Source organism: Ctenocephalides felis, unplaced genomic scaffold (assembly GCF_003426905.1).
Source record: "Ctenocephalides felis isolate EL2017-DRISC unplaced genomic scaffold, ASM342690v1 CF-g0.4_SCAFFOLD_00845, whole genome shotgun sequence".
In the NCBI taxonomy this organism is placed as follows: Eukaryota; Metazoa; Arthropoda; class Insecta; order Siphonaptera; family Pulicidae; genus Ctenocephalides; species Ctenocephalides felis.
The window spans coordinates 49,905,617-49,923,168 of NW_020536999.1; the positions used below are offsets into that span (position 1 = coordinate 49,905,617).

The following is a 17,552-nucleotide window of genomic DNA, read 5'->3' on the forward strand; positions in this document are numbered from 1 at the left end:
GGTTATTGGTTGTTCTTATCAAGGCACAATGTACAAGATTTTGGCAACACAACAAGCATCTTTAAATTACGAAACCTTGGAAAGTTTAGAACAGAGCGACTTAGAATTGCTTATAACTCTATCATTCAAACCGAATTCGTATATACGTCTTGGCAATAATATATATGACAAGATTTTAAAAAAGGCTACATTTGTAACAGATGTCAAAAGCAGTATCAAGCGAGTCATGGAGAAAAAAGATGCTGCTATGATGATACAAGAATCATCATTAGATATGTATCAATCAATGGTTTTTAATACTCAAACAGGTGAAAATATAATCCACAAAGTTGGTCAACCATTTAAAATTGGATCTGGAGGATTTATGTCTCATAAAATGTGCCCTTACATGTACAGATTAAATGACGTTCTTTTGCACATGATAGCAGGAGGTCTAATTCTACAGAAAAAAAGAGAATTGCATAAATTAATTTATCTGAATTTGTTGAAAAGGCCTAGGATCGATTATGGGCTTACGATGTTTAATATGTCTGAGCTAAGTATAATATTCAAGTCATTGTATTTGGGACTGGCTCTTAGTTCTTGTGTTTTTATTTTAGAAATAATTATACATGGATTTATCAATCATAAAACGAGTAGCAAAATTACGATGACAAAATTCAGGTATAAGTATAGCAATAAAAAGCATAATAAAGTTTTATTAATAAAAAGATAAAATAAAAAACTGTAACTTTTTCATAAAATATATATTTAAATCCTTCACATTTTGTAAAATATATTTAAGTACGTTTATTTCATATTAAAATATCTACCATATATAAAAACAACATGCGTATTAATCAATTGCAACATTTAACAAAATAATTTTTCGTATAAAATACGTTACGCATAATAAAAATTTGATCGATAAAATATATAAAATTTGAAATCCTACTTTTTTTAAAATATATTTTTTGATTATTCTTTTAACTTCTTTACAATGATTTGGGTGTTAATGATGCAGTGTCATCAGCCAAATTAGTCTTACCCGAAATTTTTGAATCAGGTCGTACAGAAATATTCAATCTGCAAAATTGTTTAATAATAATACTGCACAATAATATTTAATAACAGATATAAAAATTATTTTTGAAAAAATTAATTATTAAAAGTATACTTACTTTACTTCTGAATCTTCGGTGCTTTCCTCAAAATCTGGAGTTATCTCAGGTAACGGATTTAATCGTGGAGATAAATTAAATTTTTTAGTTTCCATTGTCTTATTTGCTACTGATTTACTTTTATTTTCAATTGAACAAGTTGTAGATTTGGCTTGACGATTTCTTAAAGATTTGGCCAAATTTCCACATAGTGTTTCAGAAGCATTTAGTTTTTTCAGTCCTCTTGGTGATTCTTGGATATTGTCTATTTCTAACAAATTTTTTATATCACTTGTTGACTGGATAAATTTAGATTTATATTCTTCTGATCCTGTAAAAATAAAACTAAAAATTAGTAATATGGATATGGATTCAGTGTATATAAAAGTACAACTTATTTTACATATACGTTTTTGATATTAGATTATATTATAAATTTATCGAAATATATATTTTTTATATAGAATGTATAATATACAGTTATTGACAATGAAAAAAAAATCAAGTTGAAAATTGAATACAAGTTCATTTCATGCATTAACTTTCCTAAATTAATTATCTAAACAAGAAAAGGAAGTTGTGGTTATTGCAACTTGAATATGGAGCTTTGGTATCACAATTTATTAATTTAGGAACTGAATACAAAAACTCATTATTTATAATTCAAAAAGTTTAACATATTATTTTACTAAAATTAAATAAATATTTAATTAAATTAAAAATTTAAAATTAAATATTTAATTAATTAAATATTTCAACAACTTCATGTAAATTCATCTAAAAATTTATCATAATATTAGATCAAACCTTGTGCTATTTGTACTAGAATTTAAACATGATTAGTTCTTCTAGGCATTTTTAAATAGAACAGCTTTATATACAGTATTCATATGTATATATTTTTTAGTTTTTATTATATATTTTTTTAATTACATATATTTAATGTTGCCGGTAATTCTCTAAACAACAAATGCTAAAATAGCCATTTTGAATTTATAGGATTATATAATGATAATATTAATGCATTTTTTCTAATTTTATATTTTATTTTATAATGATAAATATGGGTAAAAAATTAAATAAAACTTTTATGAATATTATTTTGATTTATGACTTACTTATATACATGAGTATAATGTATGAATTCTTCAAAAATGCTTTTATATGAATACTTATATGTTTATAATATATCGATCTAGATGTTTTATTATATTATAAATATATTTTTTGTATCAAGTTTTAGGGTATATAATTAAATTTGATTTAATTAATATTTTTAATATTTAGAATAAATCATACCGGAATCGCTTTCTTCAAACACGCAGTCATCTTCAAATATATGATTTCTTGGTTTATTACGTTCGATTTTGAAATTATTTACCATTTCCAATAAAGAATTTAAATCAAAATCAATTTGCTCTTCATTTGATTCTGTTGTATCACTTTTATAACTTCGATATGTTTGACATGAGCTTTCAGCTTTTTCTTTTTCAATACTCCAAACGCTTTCGGTTTCAGGATCGGTGGTACTTTTTCCTTTATTTAATATTAGTATAATAGTTAATTATAAATATTAAGGATTTTATTTATATTTATGAGAAAGTATTATATATATTTTAGCTGAATTTTTAATTTACTAAGTTAATTGTTATTAATATTTGAATTTTTAAACGCAATAAAGTATTTCTAAGAATAAGTAAATATGGTGGTTTAAATCAAATATGAGGAACATATCAGTTAGAGCTATTTCATTTGTATTACAATATTGAACAAAATGTTGGTTTATTAAAATATTACTTAATTAAAAAATCTATAAGTGGTCCATAGACAATCTTTGTAGGAAATAAAATAAATTACCGTCGTCCTGATTAATATATTTTAACAGAAAGTATTCTTCCTAATTGCATAAATTTATAGTAAATATTATAGTTAAATAATGTGTAATTTTTTTAAAATTAAATGTAACTGATGACTCTTTGCATGAGCATTCTATAGTATATTCATATTAAATATGTCATATTCAGGAAAGAATTCTATTTAATCCGAAGAAATTCTATTTAATCCGAAAAATGTAAAATTCACGTTGTGGTGAAATGAATCTAAATACTATGTATTTGTTTCAATTGATAAGATACCAAGAACATTTAAACATTCTTAATTATTATTTATTAGATTATTAAAATATATTTCTACTTGGTATATATATATTCAAAGATATTTTAAAAAAAAAAAACAATATTACAATATGTTAACGAGCAAAAAAATAGTTTGCATAGTTTAAAAGCCATGTTGCATTATTTATTACGATGATTACCATAAATATAAAATATACGAATCGTTACATAATAAGCTTTTTATAACCTACTTTAGCCTTAAGCTCTTAAAAACTACGGAACAAGCATATTACTTTTATCTTAATTTTTTTATTTTACTAAACTTTATTTTACCTTATAATTAATTACAACAATAATAATTATATGTATTTCAATTATCATTTTAAACTATTCAGATTCCTCGAATATGTTGCAGTGGATCAAATGCAAACGGCTGTTCAGACATCTCGTCCACTGCAACCAAAAGAAATCAACTTTAAAAATTGTAATTGACAAATATTCAATTTCTTATAAAGAATTTAAAATTTAAATGATGTAAGATATAAGCTGAAATTTGAAAAAGTAGGCTCACAAGATGTAAACTATTACCGAATGAATAGTTATTGGGGTTTTATGAACTTATTTTTGGTTAAGATTAATATGGAGTTCAGGAAAATGGATGTAAATCAAATCAAATGAATGCTCAGATTTGGTTCGAAACTTAAAAATTCGCGATAATAATAAATTATAACCTTGCATCTATAATTTGCGCCTATACAATTTAAATGAAATCAGTTTCCGATATACCGGCACTTGCAATGAGTTTCATATTCCCCATGAACATCTATATGTGGCATGCTTTGCAGTGGACAAACCATTGATAAAATTTGTGTTAGCTGACCCTTTCATTTATATTGTATACAATATACTAATTAGTTCTTTATCTATAACGATATACTTCTATTTACAATCAGTTGTATGGCTAAATGACGTTTATAGAGTCAGAAAATTGCAGTCAAACTGTAGCATTGAATAGAAATTTGATGAGAGGATATTATATGACTAGCTAGTATCTCTTATTGAAGCAAAAATGTGTTTATAGCTGAAAATTATATTTAACTATATGAATTATTTGTACAACTAAAATTTCAATTACACCAACTTTATCGGAATTTATTTATTAAGTAATTTATTTTAATAAATTAAAAAATAATTTAAAATTTTTGAAATAATTTTGAATATTCAATTGCATTTAAGTATTTATTTGTTAAGTATCTTATTAATTAGGTATCTTATCTTTTATTTTTAGCAATTTAACACAACGTGTATCTAAATAAATAACTAATTTGACATCATCAAATTTCAAAATGTTAAGAATTAATACTACTGATCATTAACTTAACCATTCTTAATAAGTATTTGAGACTTCCAGTTTTTTCTAATAATATGCTTATTCGAGGATGATGCAAAAAATGATAAATATTTTATTGCGATATATGGTGTAGTTATGCGCATTTATCAATTAGGTAATTTATTTAATGATACCTTTCAATAATTTCCAGAATTATTTGAAAATTTTGCTAATTTTATTTATATGTTATTATACTTTAATTTGGTATAGAACAATTTAACTCAAACCATTATCCAAATTGACATTAGATCAAATGTTAAGAATTAATACTACTGATTGCCAACTCAATCATTCTGAAATAAGTGTTTGAGCACAGACCGATTTTTTTTGCTAAAAAATATGTTGATGACAGTAGAAATTTAAAAATATGCTGATGGAAGGTTGATTTTAAGAACTTATTGTGATAAATATTTTGTTTTAGAACACTATATTTTAAATACCTTCGTCATCTTCTTCCTGGAAGGGTATTCCATCGAGTTCGTGCAAATGAGGCATCAGTTTACGCACTCGTCGCCTGAAATCCGGTATATCTGCGCAGGGACAATTTGCAAGGAATATGCTTCGGAGCTCCTCGCACAAAGTCAAAAAACCCAAAGTTGATATATCTCGGACACGATTCCTAAAAAATAATAATTAATAATAACAAATAATTTAATAGCAATACTGAACAAAAAAAATGAAAATTGCCACTCTCAACACAAGAAAAATGTGCAATCATTAATATAATATAACTAGCAAACCCGACGAACTCCGTTTCGCCACCAGATGGTTTCGTGAGAAAGATGAAGAAATTTTTTGTTTGTTTTATATTTGAAAAGAAAAATTTGATTTTATTATACAACAGTAATAAATTTATTTCGATTACAAAAATGAAGTCTTTTTTAGTTGAACTTCTCTAAGTAAATGACAGTGAATCCGCAAATTATCCGTTTCATTGAAGTGCTCTTTGGTAAACCACATTTTTTGTTTTTTGGTCTGACGTTAACACAAACAAAGCGGATGGTTTACCAACTCGTGAACAGGCCCATGTGAAAAACAATGATTTTCTAAATAATCTATTTGAAATTTATCCCGCAAACACTAAGCGATTGACCTCGCGACTTGTTATTGCGAACGCAAGGCGAACTGGAAATTGCAATCGTTTGAAGTCAAACGGAAGACCAGTAGGAACCTTGGTATGTCACCAAATCGCCAGCAATTTTTGATTGAATGGTAAAATTCAGTGCGTGTACATCATTATTCTTTGCGGCAAGAATTGCTCGTTGACTTAACCAAGCATAATTCTGATAATTCTCACTAATGTCATTACTCGAATTTTTAATTACGGTGCGAGAAGTTCCAGCAGTTTGCATTAAAGCACGATGCCATGCACAACTAATTTTCTTAGCTATAAACCTTGCGGAGCCCGAGACCTTTCCAACGAATGCAAAATTGTCGAACTCGGTTTGTGCGTTCTGGAGTTATATCGTCAGGAAGGAAAACCCGACTTGTTTTTATAAATATGTAGATTTATAACAAGGCAGCAGGGGGCTGTCAGTTTTGTGCGATAGAAAGAGGAAAGAGGGATCGATACATTCTGGGATCGACAAAGACTTTGAAATCCGGTGTTTAAAAGTGCGGCATATGCTGCGATCTCCCAATTCACGCTGCGATTGTTAGTCGACCCTGAAGCCGTTCTTCCAAAGTCAACACTACTTACTACACCATGCAACATGCAATACACAACACACAAAACTGACAGCCCCTACTGCCAGTGGGACAATATTCAATTAAATAATTGGTCATGCTGAATTTGTACAATTGAAGAATTGGTCATGTTTCTTTTGGACCTTTTTAAATTTTTCTTGAATAATCTGTTCAATTCTCAATAAACTGATGCTTTACGAATCAGAAGTATTTTTATATGCTATACTTATATAAAAATCGGAGATGATGTTACACATGGCTAGTCCAACATCACAAAAGCAATTGTAACAATTACTATAATTACTGTTGCAATTATTTAATGAGTCAATTTCAAAATTGTCTATTGTGACTTTGTAGTATTTTTTAATAAATAAATGTTTAAACAAGTAATTTATTTTATTCTCACCCACTGAGGTCGAGGAGTTGCAGTCCCTCGAGACTTACGACACAAATCACGTCCCGGATTCGATTTCGTGCAGCGTACAATTTCTCCAGAGTTACGGGAAGACCGTTTGTTCCGTCCAACGAATCTAAACCACAATTGCTTATATTCAGCAATCTGAAAATATAATTCAAAATAAATTAGAATTGTCTTATGTACTCGATTAATGAGATTATTTGATTTCTGATTCATTACACCTATTTCTGTAAATTTTAACACTGACTAGACTTTGCCATGAACTAGTAATGTGCTGCGATGTGCTATCGGATAGATTACTGAAACTTCAATGATTTATACTAAATTCATCTATATTAATTATTCATCTATAAACATTTTATTTTTAGTTAATGCAATCAAAATATGAAACAACCTGTGAGTTTTGTGATCATTTATCTAAATTAGATCCCTAACTCTTTATGCTAAGTCTTTTTATTACTTTGTCTTTAAGCTAATTCTGGTGGTCAAATTATTTGCAAATGATGAATTTATAATATTTCTGTTATGCACGGATAAAATAAAATTTCGCAAATTATAAAATGGAATTGGTAAATCAATTGTTTACAACATTATATAATCTATTAAAAATATATTTTACAAATGTATTTTCGTATATATATATTTTAAAAAATATTGTTTTAATTAGATGTTTACGATTTCCATTTTATATTGATTTTTTGCTAGAAGATCTAGCTTATATAGTTACGATTGGTCTTCAAAACTATATAAAGTAATGTTTAAACAATATTCATATTTTATTAACTGTACGAAACAAAATTCTTTGAAATATTTATATTGCCAAAACAATCATTATTATGGAAGAAAGGTTAGTTGATCCAGTTTTAATATTATCAAAACAAACTGAAATATCAAGTTTAAGAACTCTTTTATTCATTTATGATATTATTAAAACAATCTCTCATAATTTTAAATTTTTTTGCTACTGACTATAGTATAACATGATTTTATTAGCAATTTGTTCTAGTTTTTATATAGAGTATTTTTCCTACTTAACTATGTAAACAACATTATTTGAAATATTTTTAATGCCAAATCATTTTATCTATGAGTAAGTGCTATTGATTGATTGATACGAAATTTGATAGATTTCATCCATTTATAATATTACTAAAACAATCCTTAATATGATTATATTATATCATATTAATGACTTTAGTATAACATAATTTTATTAGTAGGCTTAAAGTCGTTTTAGGTTTTGATTAGAGTATTTTTTCAACCGTAACGACTCCTGTATCAGTAATAGATAACATAAATATAAATATAATTTATAATAAATATCATATAATAATATCAATAATTAGTTATAAACCAAAACCCAATTTTTATATCAAACAATCAACAAAAATCTGATTTAGAATCTGCACAAATCTTACAACATTCTAAATCGATGTTATATTTAAGAGCGACATACATGTTCAAGAGCAGATAACTACAAATCTGCATTAATTTCAATATATGTTTGAAATCTAAACAAATCCGCCAATTAGCTAGAAAAAAACCTGTGTGTGTATGTGTGTGTGCGTGTGTGTATGTGTGTTCGGATACAAAACTTCGTCGACGATTTCGAGAACACGGATGAAGCGATTTGAATAGTTTTGGCCGAAGGCAGGTCTTGCCGTTTCCAAGATATGGGGCTAAAAAGTGCCAAAAACGGTAATTCAGTTTTTAAGAGAACGGATTTGAATAATTCAAAAAACATTTTACTTGTATTAACAAGGTATACAACTGATCAAATTTTCATGAAGGCAGGTCTAGCGGTTTCGGAGATCTAGTGAAAAAAAGTAAAAAAAATGCCATCTGGCGGTCAAAAATGATCATTAGACATATGCACATCTATTTATCAGATATTTTATAGAGATTTTAACAATAAGCATAAATTTTGTTTACATTTCTATGGGGTTCCGTACCAATACTTATCCGTTAGAGATAAATAGCAGTACGATTGCTTTGAAAAAAAGTTCAGAATTTCCAAAATATTTCAAAATAATTTTTCTTCAAAAAGTCTTTTTTTTTAAAAAAAAGTAAATTTTTGTCAAAAATTTATAATTTCTCAAAAATCTAATTTTTCAGAGTAATTTTTTTTCAAAAATGTTTCAAAAATCTTTTAAAAAAATAATAATTTTTGGTACGGGAAGTTCCAGCAATTTGACTTAAGGCACGACGCCATGCGCCTCACTAGTTATCTACTTACTTAAGGTTGACAAGGTCACATCCTAGGTCCCTGATGGAAGTCATCCTGGACCCTTCCAGAACCAATTCCTGAAGTGCAGGCACGTAAAGGTGCAGACGCTGCAGAGACACATCGCGCGATGTGACTCGCATTGTTACTCGGAGCAACGACTCCACGTCCTTCTCCTCTCCATTTGCTTCGGATGCACAAATTCTCTGCTGCAGGAGGAAAATATCAGGTGAGGGGCATTGGAAATAAGAAAATTTATTTAGTAATAGATGCGAAAGACTCAAATATAAATTTTAATTTAGATTTGTTTAATGCAATATCGTGTAAGATTTATCGTAATATATCTAGAGATCTCTATTAAACATAATACATATTATCTATTTCTTATGTAAATTTACAAAATTGATATTTTTGTTTGTTTGTATATACCTATTGTTATATAAACAAAACCTGATTCTGGTAAGTTGATGGATTATGTGAATTAATAAATACATAAATCTATTGTCTTTTATTCTCAAGTCAAAAAACTGTTTTAAAACCTAATTTGTTCAATAAATTTTGAAAGTTGCAAGGATATTGATTTTTTGAAGTAAAACTTCTATAGGCGCAACTAGGGTGTAAATCCGTACAAATGCAACGAAAGTGCGTTACGGCAGATAAGAGTCGAAAGCCAATGATTTGTCTCGATGATTTCTCATTTCTATACGAGTCGAAGACAGATATTACAGCTGTAATTAGATTATATCGCCTGCGAAAAAGTGAAAAAAAACAAGCAGTCAATGAATGTATGTTAATTTTAATTACATGAAGTTCTTCAAACACAATTAAACGATGAGTGAAGTTGCAAAAACAATATTTGTTTAGGCGTTGTTTAACCTAATCCACTGTGTGAACGAATATTATAAAATTTATTAATCAGCAATTAATTCATTTTTCTAAAGGTTCATTTCTAAATGCTAAGTACAACATAATCGGAAACAGAACCCATAGTTGCAAAAACAATATTTGTTTAGGTGTTGTTTAACATAATCCATTTTGTGAACAAAAATTAAAGAATTTATTAATGAGCAATTACTTCATGCAAATCATTTATTGCAAAGACTATTTAAAATTGATCAGTTGCATGATTTGTTTTCTTTACCCATCTGAAAATTATTTACTTAGCAATAAAATACAGTGCTTTTCATATGTTCGACCATTTTCATTAATGATAGATACAAATTGTATAGATTACGAGACAGTTATGTGTGTGATATCCAAAAATACATGTTAATAAATTTTAAGCACCTATTTTTTATTAAAAATTTTAAAAGTGCAGCTTAAAAAATGAATTTAAAAAGTAGTAAAATACTATTAATATGTAAAGAACGTAGTAGCCACATCAAAGACTAAAATATATAGAAGCTAAATCTTGAAACAAAGACTTAATATTCAACAAACAACCTAATATTAAATTTTTTACCAAATACGTATGATTATATATTATATGAGTCTGAAATAGCACTAAAATTTGCATTACTTACCAGTAATTCATATAAAGTCGGTTCAAGTGGACTAACTAAACCATATCTTGTATTGACAACATTTAAATTGGCCATTGGATCTCTTAGGCGTGATAGTCTTTGCAACATTTGTTCCTGGTCACCTCGATCTTGATCTGGTGGTTCTCGTAAGATCCTCTCCAATATATCGAGATTATCGTCCTGGTTGGACGCAGAAGGTTGATTGTCCCCATCAGGACCAGGGAGCACCATCTGGGGAAGAGATTGAAAATATTAGAAGAAAAGATTGAAAATATTAGAACAAAATCTCAAAGGTTAATTCACCATTATATAAATATAATTTAGTTCATGTTTTAATAATAGACTTTTAGTGAAGAATGTGCCAAAGTATGTCAAATATTAGAAAAACCTTTTAGTCGATTTTACTGAAATACATATCAATAGCAATAATATTTTTAATGATATTTTAATTATATATTAATATTCTTCCATTTCACTTATGTTCAAAACTTAGTATTCATGATTTTTCGTAAGAATGCGTCATAAAACCCATCAAATCGATTTTAATGAATAATATGCAAAATAAAAGTATTTTTAATGTTAGTACTACATTTATATTTTTTTATAACATATACTCACATTTACTAGTTCGTGCCAATTAATGTTATCAGTATGTATTTCTCCTTCGTTTGCAGCAAAATGACTGACATGTTTGATGGTTGTTCATGGTGACCTAGATAGATGCATTATTGACCAAACAAATGTACTTCTATGTATATAATTATATATTTTCATATGTCAAATGATGTAATTTTTATAAAAATATACCATGTTTATTTTGCATGTTTTCATAATAATGTAATTTTTTTACACATAACTAACAAGAAGAACATCAGGTTTATTTTTCTGAGGTTTAGATGAATCTTTGTATGGTAATAGAGTTGAAAGCGAATACCTTAGAATTAGGGTTTATACAAAAACCGACATCTCAGAAAACTGGTTTTTGAATTTTAATTTTACCAGAAAACCGGTTTTAGCCAGTTTTCAAATTTTATATAGAAAATAAATTTTTGCTCGAATATTCTGTAATAACAAAAATTTATCCGCAAATTTAGTGCGATTTAAAGCAGTATTTGACTAAATTCATTTATTGTTCAATTTTTTGGATAGTAAACAAGATTACTTTAATTTTAGTTAGTAGAACAAAAAAATAATAGTTTATATGGATTAAATAACTTTAAAAATAATTATTTGTTATTCATGCATCATTTTTATATATAATAATAAAAATATTTTTATGATAGTGAAAGGAAAGTTTTCAAAAAATAAAAGTAATACATTTTTAAATACAAAACATTCATTAAAAAATAGATAAATGTTGATACATACATTAGACATAAGATAACACAAAACCTTTCTGGGAGCCATAGCAGACTGATATGATTCCAAATTTTATCGAACCCATATGATTCCAAGAATCAAAACGCTTGCATCTATCTTTTATATTTGGCTATTTTTGTCATTTTCTATTTATACAGCGAAAACCAAATTTTTCTACTAAAAAAATAGTTTTCGAATTTCAGAATTTACGAATAACCATTTTTTTATAGGCCTATAGAAAGTAGTTCGGTCAACTTTATCACCAAGGAAAAATTCATCAAAATACCTGGCGAGTAAACCTGAGGTTCTCCTAGTTAGGTATTTTTTACTAACGAGGAGAACCTCAGGTTATGCTTTTGGGATTCTGATTTGATTGGTGATAGAGTTGATAGCCAAACTGAACGCATTAAAATATTATAGGCATATGAAAAGTGGTTCTGTATTAAATATATCGCCATGCAAAGTTTCATCAAAATCCCAGGCTAGTCAACTTGAGGTTTTCCTCGTTAGTTATTTCTTACTAACAAGGAGAACCTCAGGTTTGCTCTTCTGAAATTTTGATGATGATAGAGTTGATAGTCGATCCGAAAATCTTAAAATATTATAGGCCTATGAAAATTAGGAAATTAGTTTGGTATCAACCTTATCACCAGGCAAAAATTTATCAAAATTCCAGACGAGTAAACCTGAGATCTCCTTGTTAATTATTTTTTACTTACCTAAATATTATTTTCCATTTTACCTGGTACTAAAAATTTACTAATATAAACTACAAAATAAATAAACTTTTAATATACATCAGTTTATTTCCTATTTTTGAAAACATGGTATAACATATCAAATTGTATTTACAATTACAAATATTTTTTATACAGTTTAAATCATTTCTTTGGAAATTACACTAGAATTGACAATATTGTTTTTATACAGCACTCACATAGGCCATGTGCTTCTGAGTAATACATAGGTGAACGGTTATATTAATCTGTGCAATTTTTTATTTATTAATATAATTAATATATATTATTTATACAAGGTAATATTTACAAGCGATATATATTTTTAGAATTTTGATAATATTTTAAAAAACTGTCAAGTAAGAACTTGCGCGGGTTGGATATAACAATTGAAAAAATTAAATAAAACACGAGATAACACTTTTTATTGCAAAAGCTATTAAATATTTGTCATTAAATATAGTTTGTTAATTATTAATAAATTAGAAATAGAAGATGTAGTTTTCTAACGGTTCAGATTTTTTTCACTATTCGACTTAATATACAAATCAGTGGTTTCCAACCTCTTCGTACCGCGATCCCTTGTTCTTTGAAAAAATAATGCTGCCTTTGATTTTTAGAACAATCTAATATTAAAATAGTCAATTGATATAATTTATTGATCAAGTTACAAATTAATATAAAATATGTAAAAATACATATAAATATTAAGTATTTTATATCATTTTAACGCTTTTTGTTTATTATTCTTTTTATAATATTTTGCAAGAACCTTGCTCCCTTGAGGGGTCGCACCCCATAGATTGAAAACCAGAGTACGGAATTGTCTTAAAATATTTTTTATTACAAATTGCGGTATCCAATATTACAAGTTTATGCTCAACATTAAGAAATATGATAGGTTTTACTATTCAAAAGTTATAAATTTTTAAATCCAAGAATAATTTAACCCAAAATCTAGTTTTTAACCAATAAGTTCAGTATTCATATTAAAAATTAGAATTTCTGACCTAAACTTATAACAATAATCAAAACGTTACTAATTAATTATTAATAATTGAAATAAAAATTTTAGCCAAATTTATGAATAGCATTAGAGTACATTAGATAATATTTTAATTAATTCTTCAAAATATTAACTAATATGTTATAACAAATATATTTTTTATTATTTGGCAAAAAGCTGTGCGCATCGATTTTACATTGTGTATTTATTTCTGAGATTATTCCGTGCATTTATATTAATGATAGTTATGTGTGTTTCTGATCTATATGAAAATTTATTAAAAAGAATAATTTTAGAGCCAATATATACTAATTTAATGATAATATCTTGAAATTGGATTTTATAGTGTATGATTTTGTTGCATATTTAGCTGCGGATGATATATTTATCACAATTTTATTAGTGTTTTACACTTACATATTTACAATAATAGAAAGCGATTGAAAAATGATAATATATATATATATATATATATATATATATATATATTTAAAATTAATAGTTTTAATACATCTTCAAAAAACAATGTCCAAAAAGATCCACAAATTATAAGTCTGTATTTATTAAGATCAATTTCAAATAATTAGTTCTATTAAAGTGATACTCCTTTTTAGTAACAATCTTCTAAATATTTTTGGGAAAAAAACATTTGGCATTAACATGAAAATTAATGGTTTGTTGGTTTATAGGTAAATGAAACCATTACATTTTAGGCTTAGATACAAATCTTAGAAAATTTATGCTGAAATATACTTTAGAGGCATATTACATAGACTTTAAAGCATAATTTTGACAAGATAAACACTATTTATATATTAAATTTAAATATATTAGAAATTTACTAAATATATTACTTTTTACTATAATTATGTACATTATACTATTTAAAATTCTGCAGACATAATTAAATATGATCCACAAATAAAATATTATAAAATTAATTTTTTAATTTGGTTAATACATATTGCATATTAATAAATAAATTTAAGACTAGACTGTATTTAATGGAAAGTTTCCATTAAATATAGATGAAGAAATATATTTATAATTTAAAATTATAGATTCCATTTTGATTTCAAAATGTTGAAATACAATATTTTGTAAGTCGTGAGTAAAAAACTAAATAAAAATGTAAACTCTTTCTAGATCTTCAAGAAAATTTCACGATTTACAAAATATTTTAAATTTTTTGATAAAAAGGTTTAAAATGCGAGCTTAAAAAAATAACTCCTTTCAAGATTGCAAATTAATAAAATTTAAAAAAAAATTCAAATGCATAGTTTTCAAAATGAACATTTTTGATAAATTTGGTATATAAGGTCATACTATTTATGTAAATATATACATATTTTGATAAATTGTCAATTTGTGTGTTTTAGTGATAGTTTTGATTAGTTTACTATTATTTAGTTAGTAAAAAAGTGATACCATATAAATGACTATGTACATATTGTTTGAAAGATTTAAGCACATTTAGATAGTGAAATCGGTAAAATATTTTACATTGAAAATTATTATAAATAATTATTTATATTTCTCTGTATATATATATATATATATATATATATATATATATATATATATATATTCTGCTTTTAAGATACGTTCTATAACTCCAGTGGAACTTTATTTTACTTTAAAAATTGTTGATATAAAATAATGATAATTTTAATTAAATGTTCCATTGTATTTTTATGATTTTTTAGAATCATTTATAAGCTGAGACATATAAATAATTATTATATAATTTTTTTTTGCTATAGAACTATGTATCAAAAATGTTCCATGCGGTCTTCCCATGATAAGAAGCATTTTTAATTTAATTCCTTTTCATTTTAAAACCAATATCAGCGTTTAATTTATACGTTTGAATAGTTAATAACTACGCCTTTGGTTCGTTAACAATTTTTGATAAATATATTTACAATTTCTTGCAGATTGCAATATGACCAAGTCAACATCCTCTGCCCTCAGTGAATATTTTAAATTAAGCTACTTAACTAGTCAAATTTTACACTTTTCTTACAAATATTTTGTGTAGAACAAACAGCACATCGAAGCCGGATTAATAGAACTTTTCTGATTAAACTTTGTTTAAAAAATTTGATAACATGAATTGGAGGCAGTGCAGAGATTTTCAATTCCGAGCTTTTTGTTCGGATGAAATATGATGATATATTGGACTTAGGAAGATTATAGTACCTGAATGGAAGAAAAGACAAGAATATAGTAAATATAATAATTGTAGACGATATTTATATTCACTTGTGTAGTAGAAATCATAAAATATTACAGTTATACAAATGAATATTTAATTATTGCAGCAAAATGTTCAGAATTTTACTCATTTATCACAAGTAGATGTAAGATGAATAAGTGATTACTGAATGAATTTAACTTATTGTTTTCACCACATGTAGTTTTAATAGTAGAATATTATTCGTATATAATTTTCATAAAAATGTTTTTTTAGATTGGCCTCACAGTCTTAACTATCATTTAACCTTTCTAGATTTTCTTCACAAAAAATATCTTTTAAATTAACCTTTAGTAAAAGTGTTTTCCAATTTTAACTTAATTAATAGAGCTAGTGGTATTCATCATAATGCTTCATTCAACAATTGATTAATTATTTAATTATTCTTTTTTTATTTCATAAGTTTTTTGTATTATATTTAGTTGTTAAGGTAGTCGGTCTTTAGTAGGTATATAATAATGATTTATTTTACAAGACTTCAGTATAATGAATTATTATTGTTATAAAATATTATATAAATTAATTAATTATTTTATTAATTTTTTGTTTATTATTCAATTTCTTTACAATAAACCTATTAATTTTTTAGTAAATTTCAATCATTTTTATAAAAATTAGTGTTCACACATTTTTTCAAGTATTTTTGTTAATTTTTGTCAAATTGAGAAGTATTTTTACAATATAATTATTTTTTAAAATAATTTAGGTAATTTTATGATAGATTTTATAAGAATCTTTACATTATAATTTTATTTCCTTTTCAACAAATTGTTAATTACTTTTACAATCTAAGTATTTTGATTCACTAGTTTTTAAGGTATTTTTATGAAATGTTTAACAATTTTATAAGTTTTTTTAAATTATAAGTATTCAGTTGACAAACTAATAAGCATTTTAACAATAAGAATTTTGTTTAAACAATTGATATTATTTTTGAGTAAGATTATGTTACACAGATTTAATTAACAAAAATAATAATAATAATAATTCAGAAGTATTTTTGTAACATCAAGTATTTAGAATTATTTAGATTGTAGAGTTTTAGTAGATACCTATTATATTGTATATTCTTCTTAATTTTTTCTTATATCATAAGAGTATTTTTAAGTCATTATAGATTCACTCTATAAGTTATGTAATATTAAAATGAATTAATTATAAATATGCTTTAAGTAAATATTAGAAAAAACAATTAGTGATAGATTAGGTTACCAATATCATATACATACTAGTTTTTTCATAATCTATTTTGCTTTTAGTGATTTTTTTTTTCATTTATAATTATATTTTATTAATTTTAGTTATTTACAGTATATTTACTGAATTTTCCGAACAAAACAAACCTGCATTTATAAATACGATATTCCAAGATCTTATTCGTATTTTGATTTTATAAAGTTACTGAAAAATCCAGTGTCCTGTAGGACGATCTGTGAAATTTTTGGCTAAGGATATGTATTATGTTAGATATTTATTTTTAATTTTAATTGGAAGTTTTGTAAGACAAAGGGCTATATATTTTTAATTAGTATGATTATTATTATTATTATGTATTTTTATTTTAAATATTTATAATTGTCTTCCATAAATTATTTTGTGTTGTTTTTATCAATATTTTTATGATATTGAATTGTTATTGTTTTCAATATTATTCGTAAGACTGACACAAAAGTAGTGAAAAACAAGCTTTTGCCTTATT

At 25.6% G+C, this 17,552-nt stretch overlaps 1 protein-coding gene across 1 annotated transcript; it reads right to left on the bottom strand.

Moving 5' to 3' along the window:
• Positions 1-974: 974 nt before the first annotated feature.
• Positions 975-11,901, bottom strand: LOC113385040. The gene is made up of 7 exons (XM_026622846.1): positions 11,863-11,901; positions 10,495-10,725; positions 8,984-9,180; positions 6,736-6,888; positions 5,084-5,262; positions 1,161-1,470; positions 975-1,065 (listed from the first exon to the last, which is right to left on the bottom strand). Exons 1-7 carry the CDS (start codon positions 11,899-11,901, stop codon positions 975-977), a joined length of 1,200 nt encoding a protein of 399 aa, XP_026478631.1.
• Positions 11,902-17,552: the final 5,651 nt, after the last annotated feature.

Excerpts from the sequence above, each read along its gene's own strand:
- LOC113385040 (XM_026622846.1), bottom strand. The coding sequence starts at position 11,901 with ATGGCTCCCAGAAAGGTTTTGTGTTATCTTATGTCTAAT. Across the intron at positions 9,181-10,494 it reads CGACTTTATATGAATTACTG|CAGAGAATTTGTGCATCCGA; the intron begins GTAAGTAATGCA and ends TTCCTCCTGCAG. Across the intron at positions 1,471-5,083 it reads CCAGGAAGAAGATGACGAAG|GATCAGAAGAATATAAATCT; the intron begins GTATTTAAAATA and ends TTATTTTTACAG.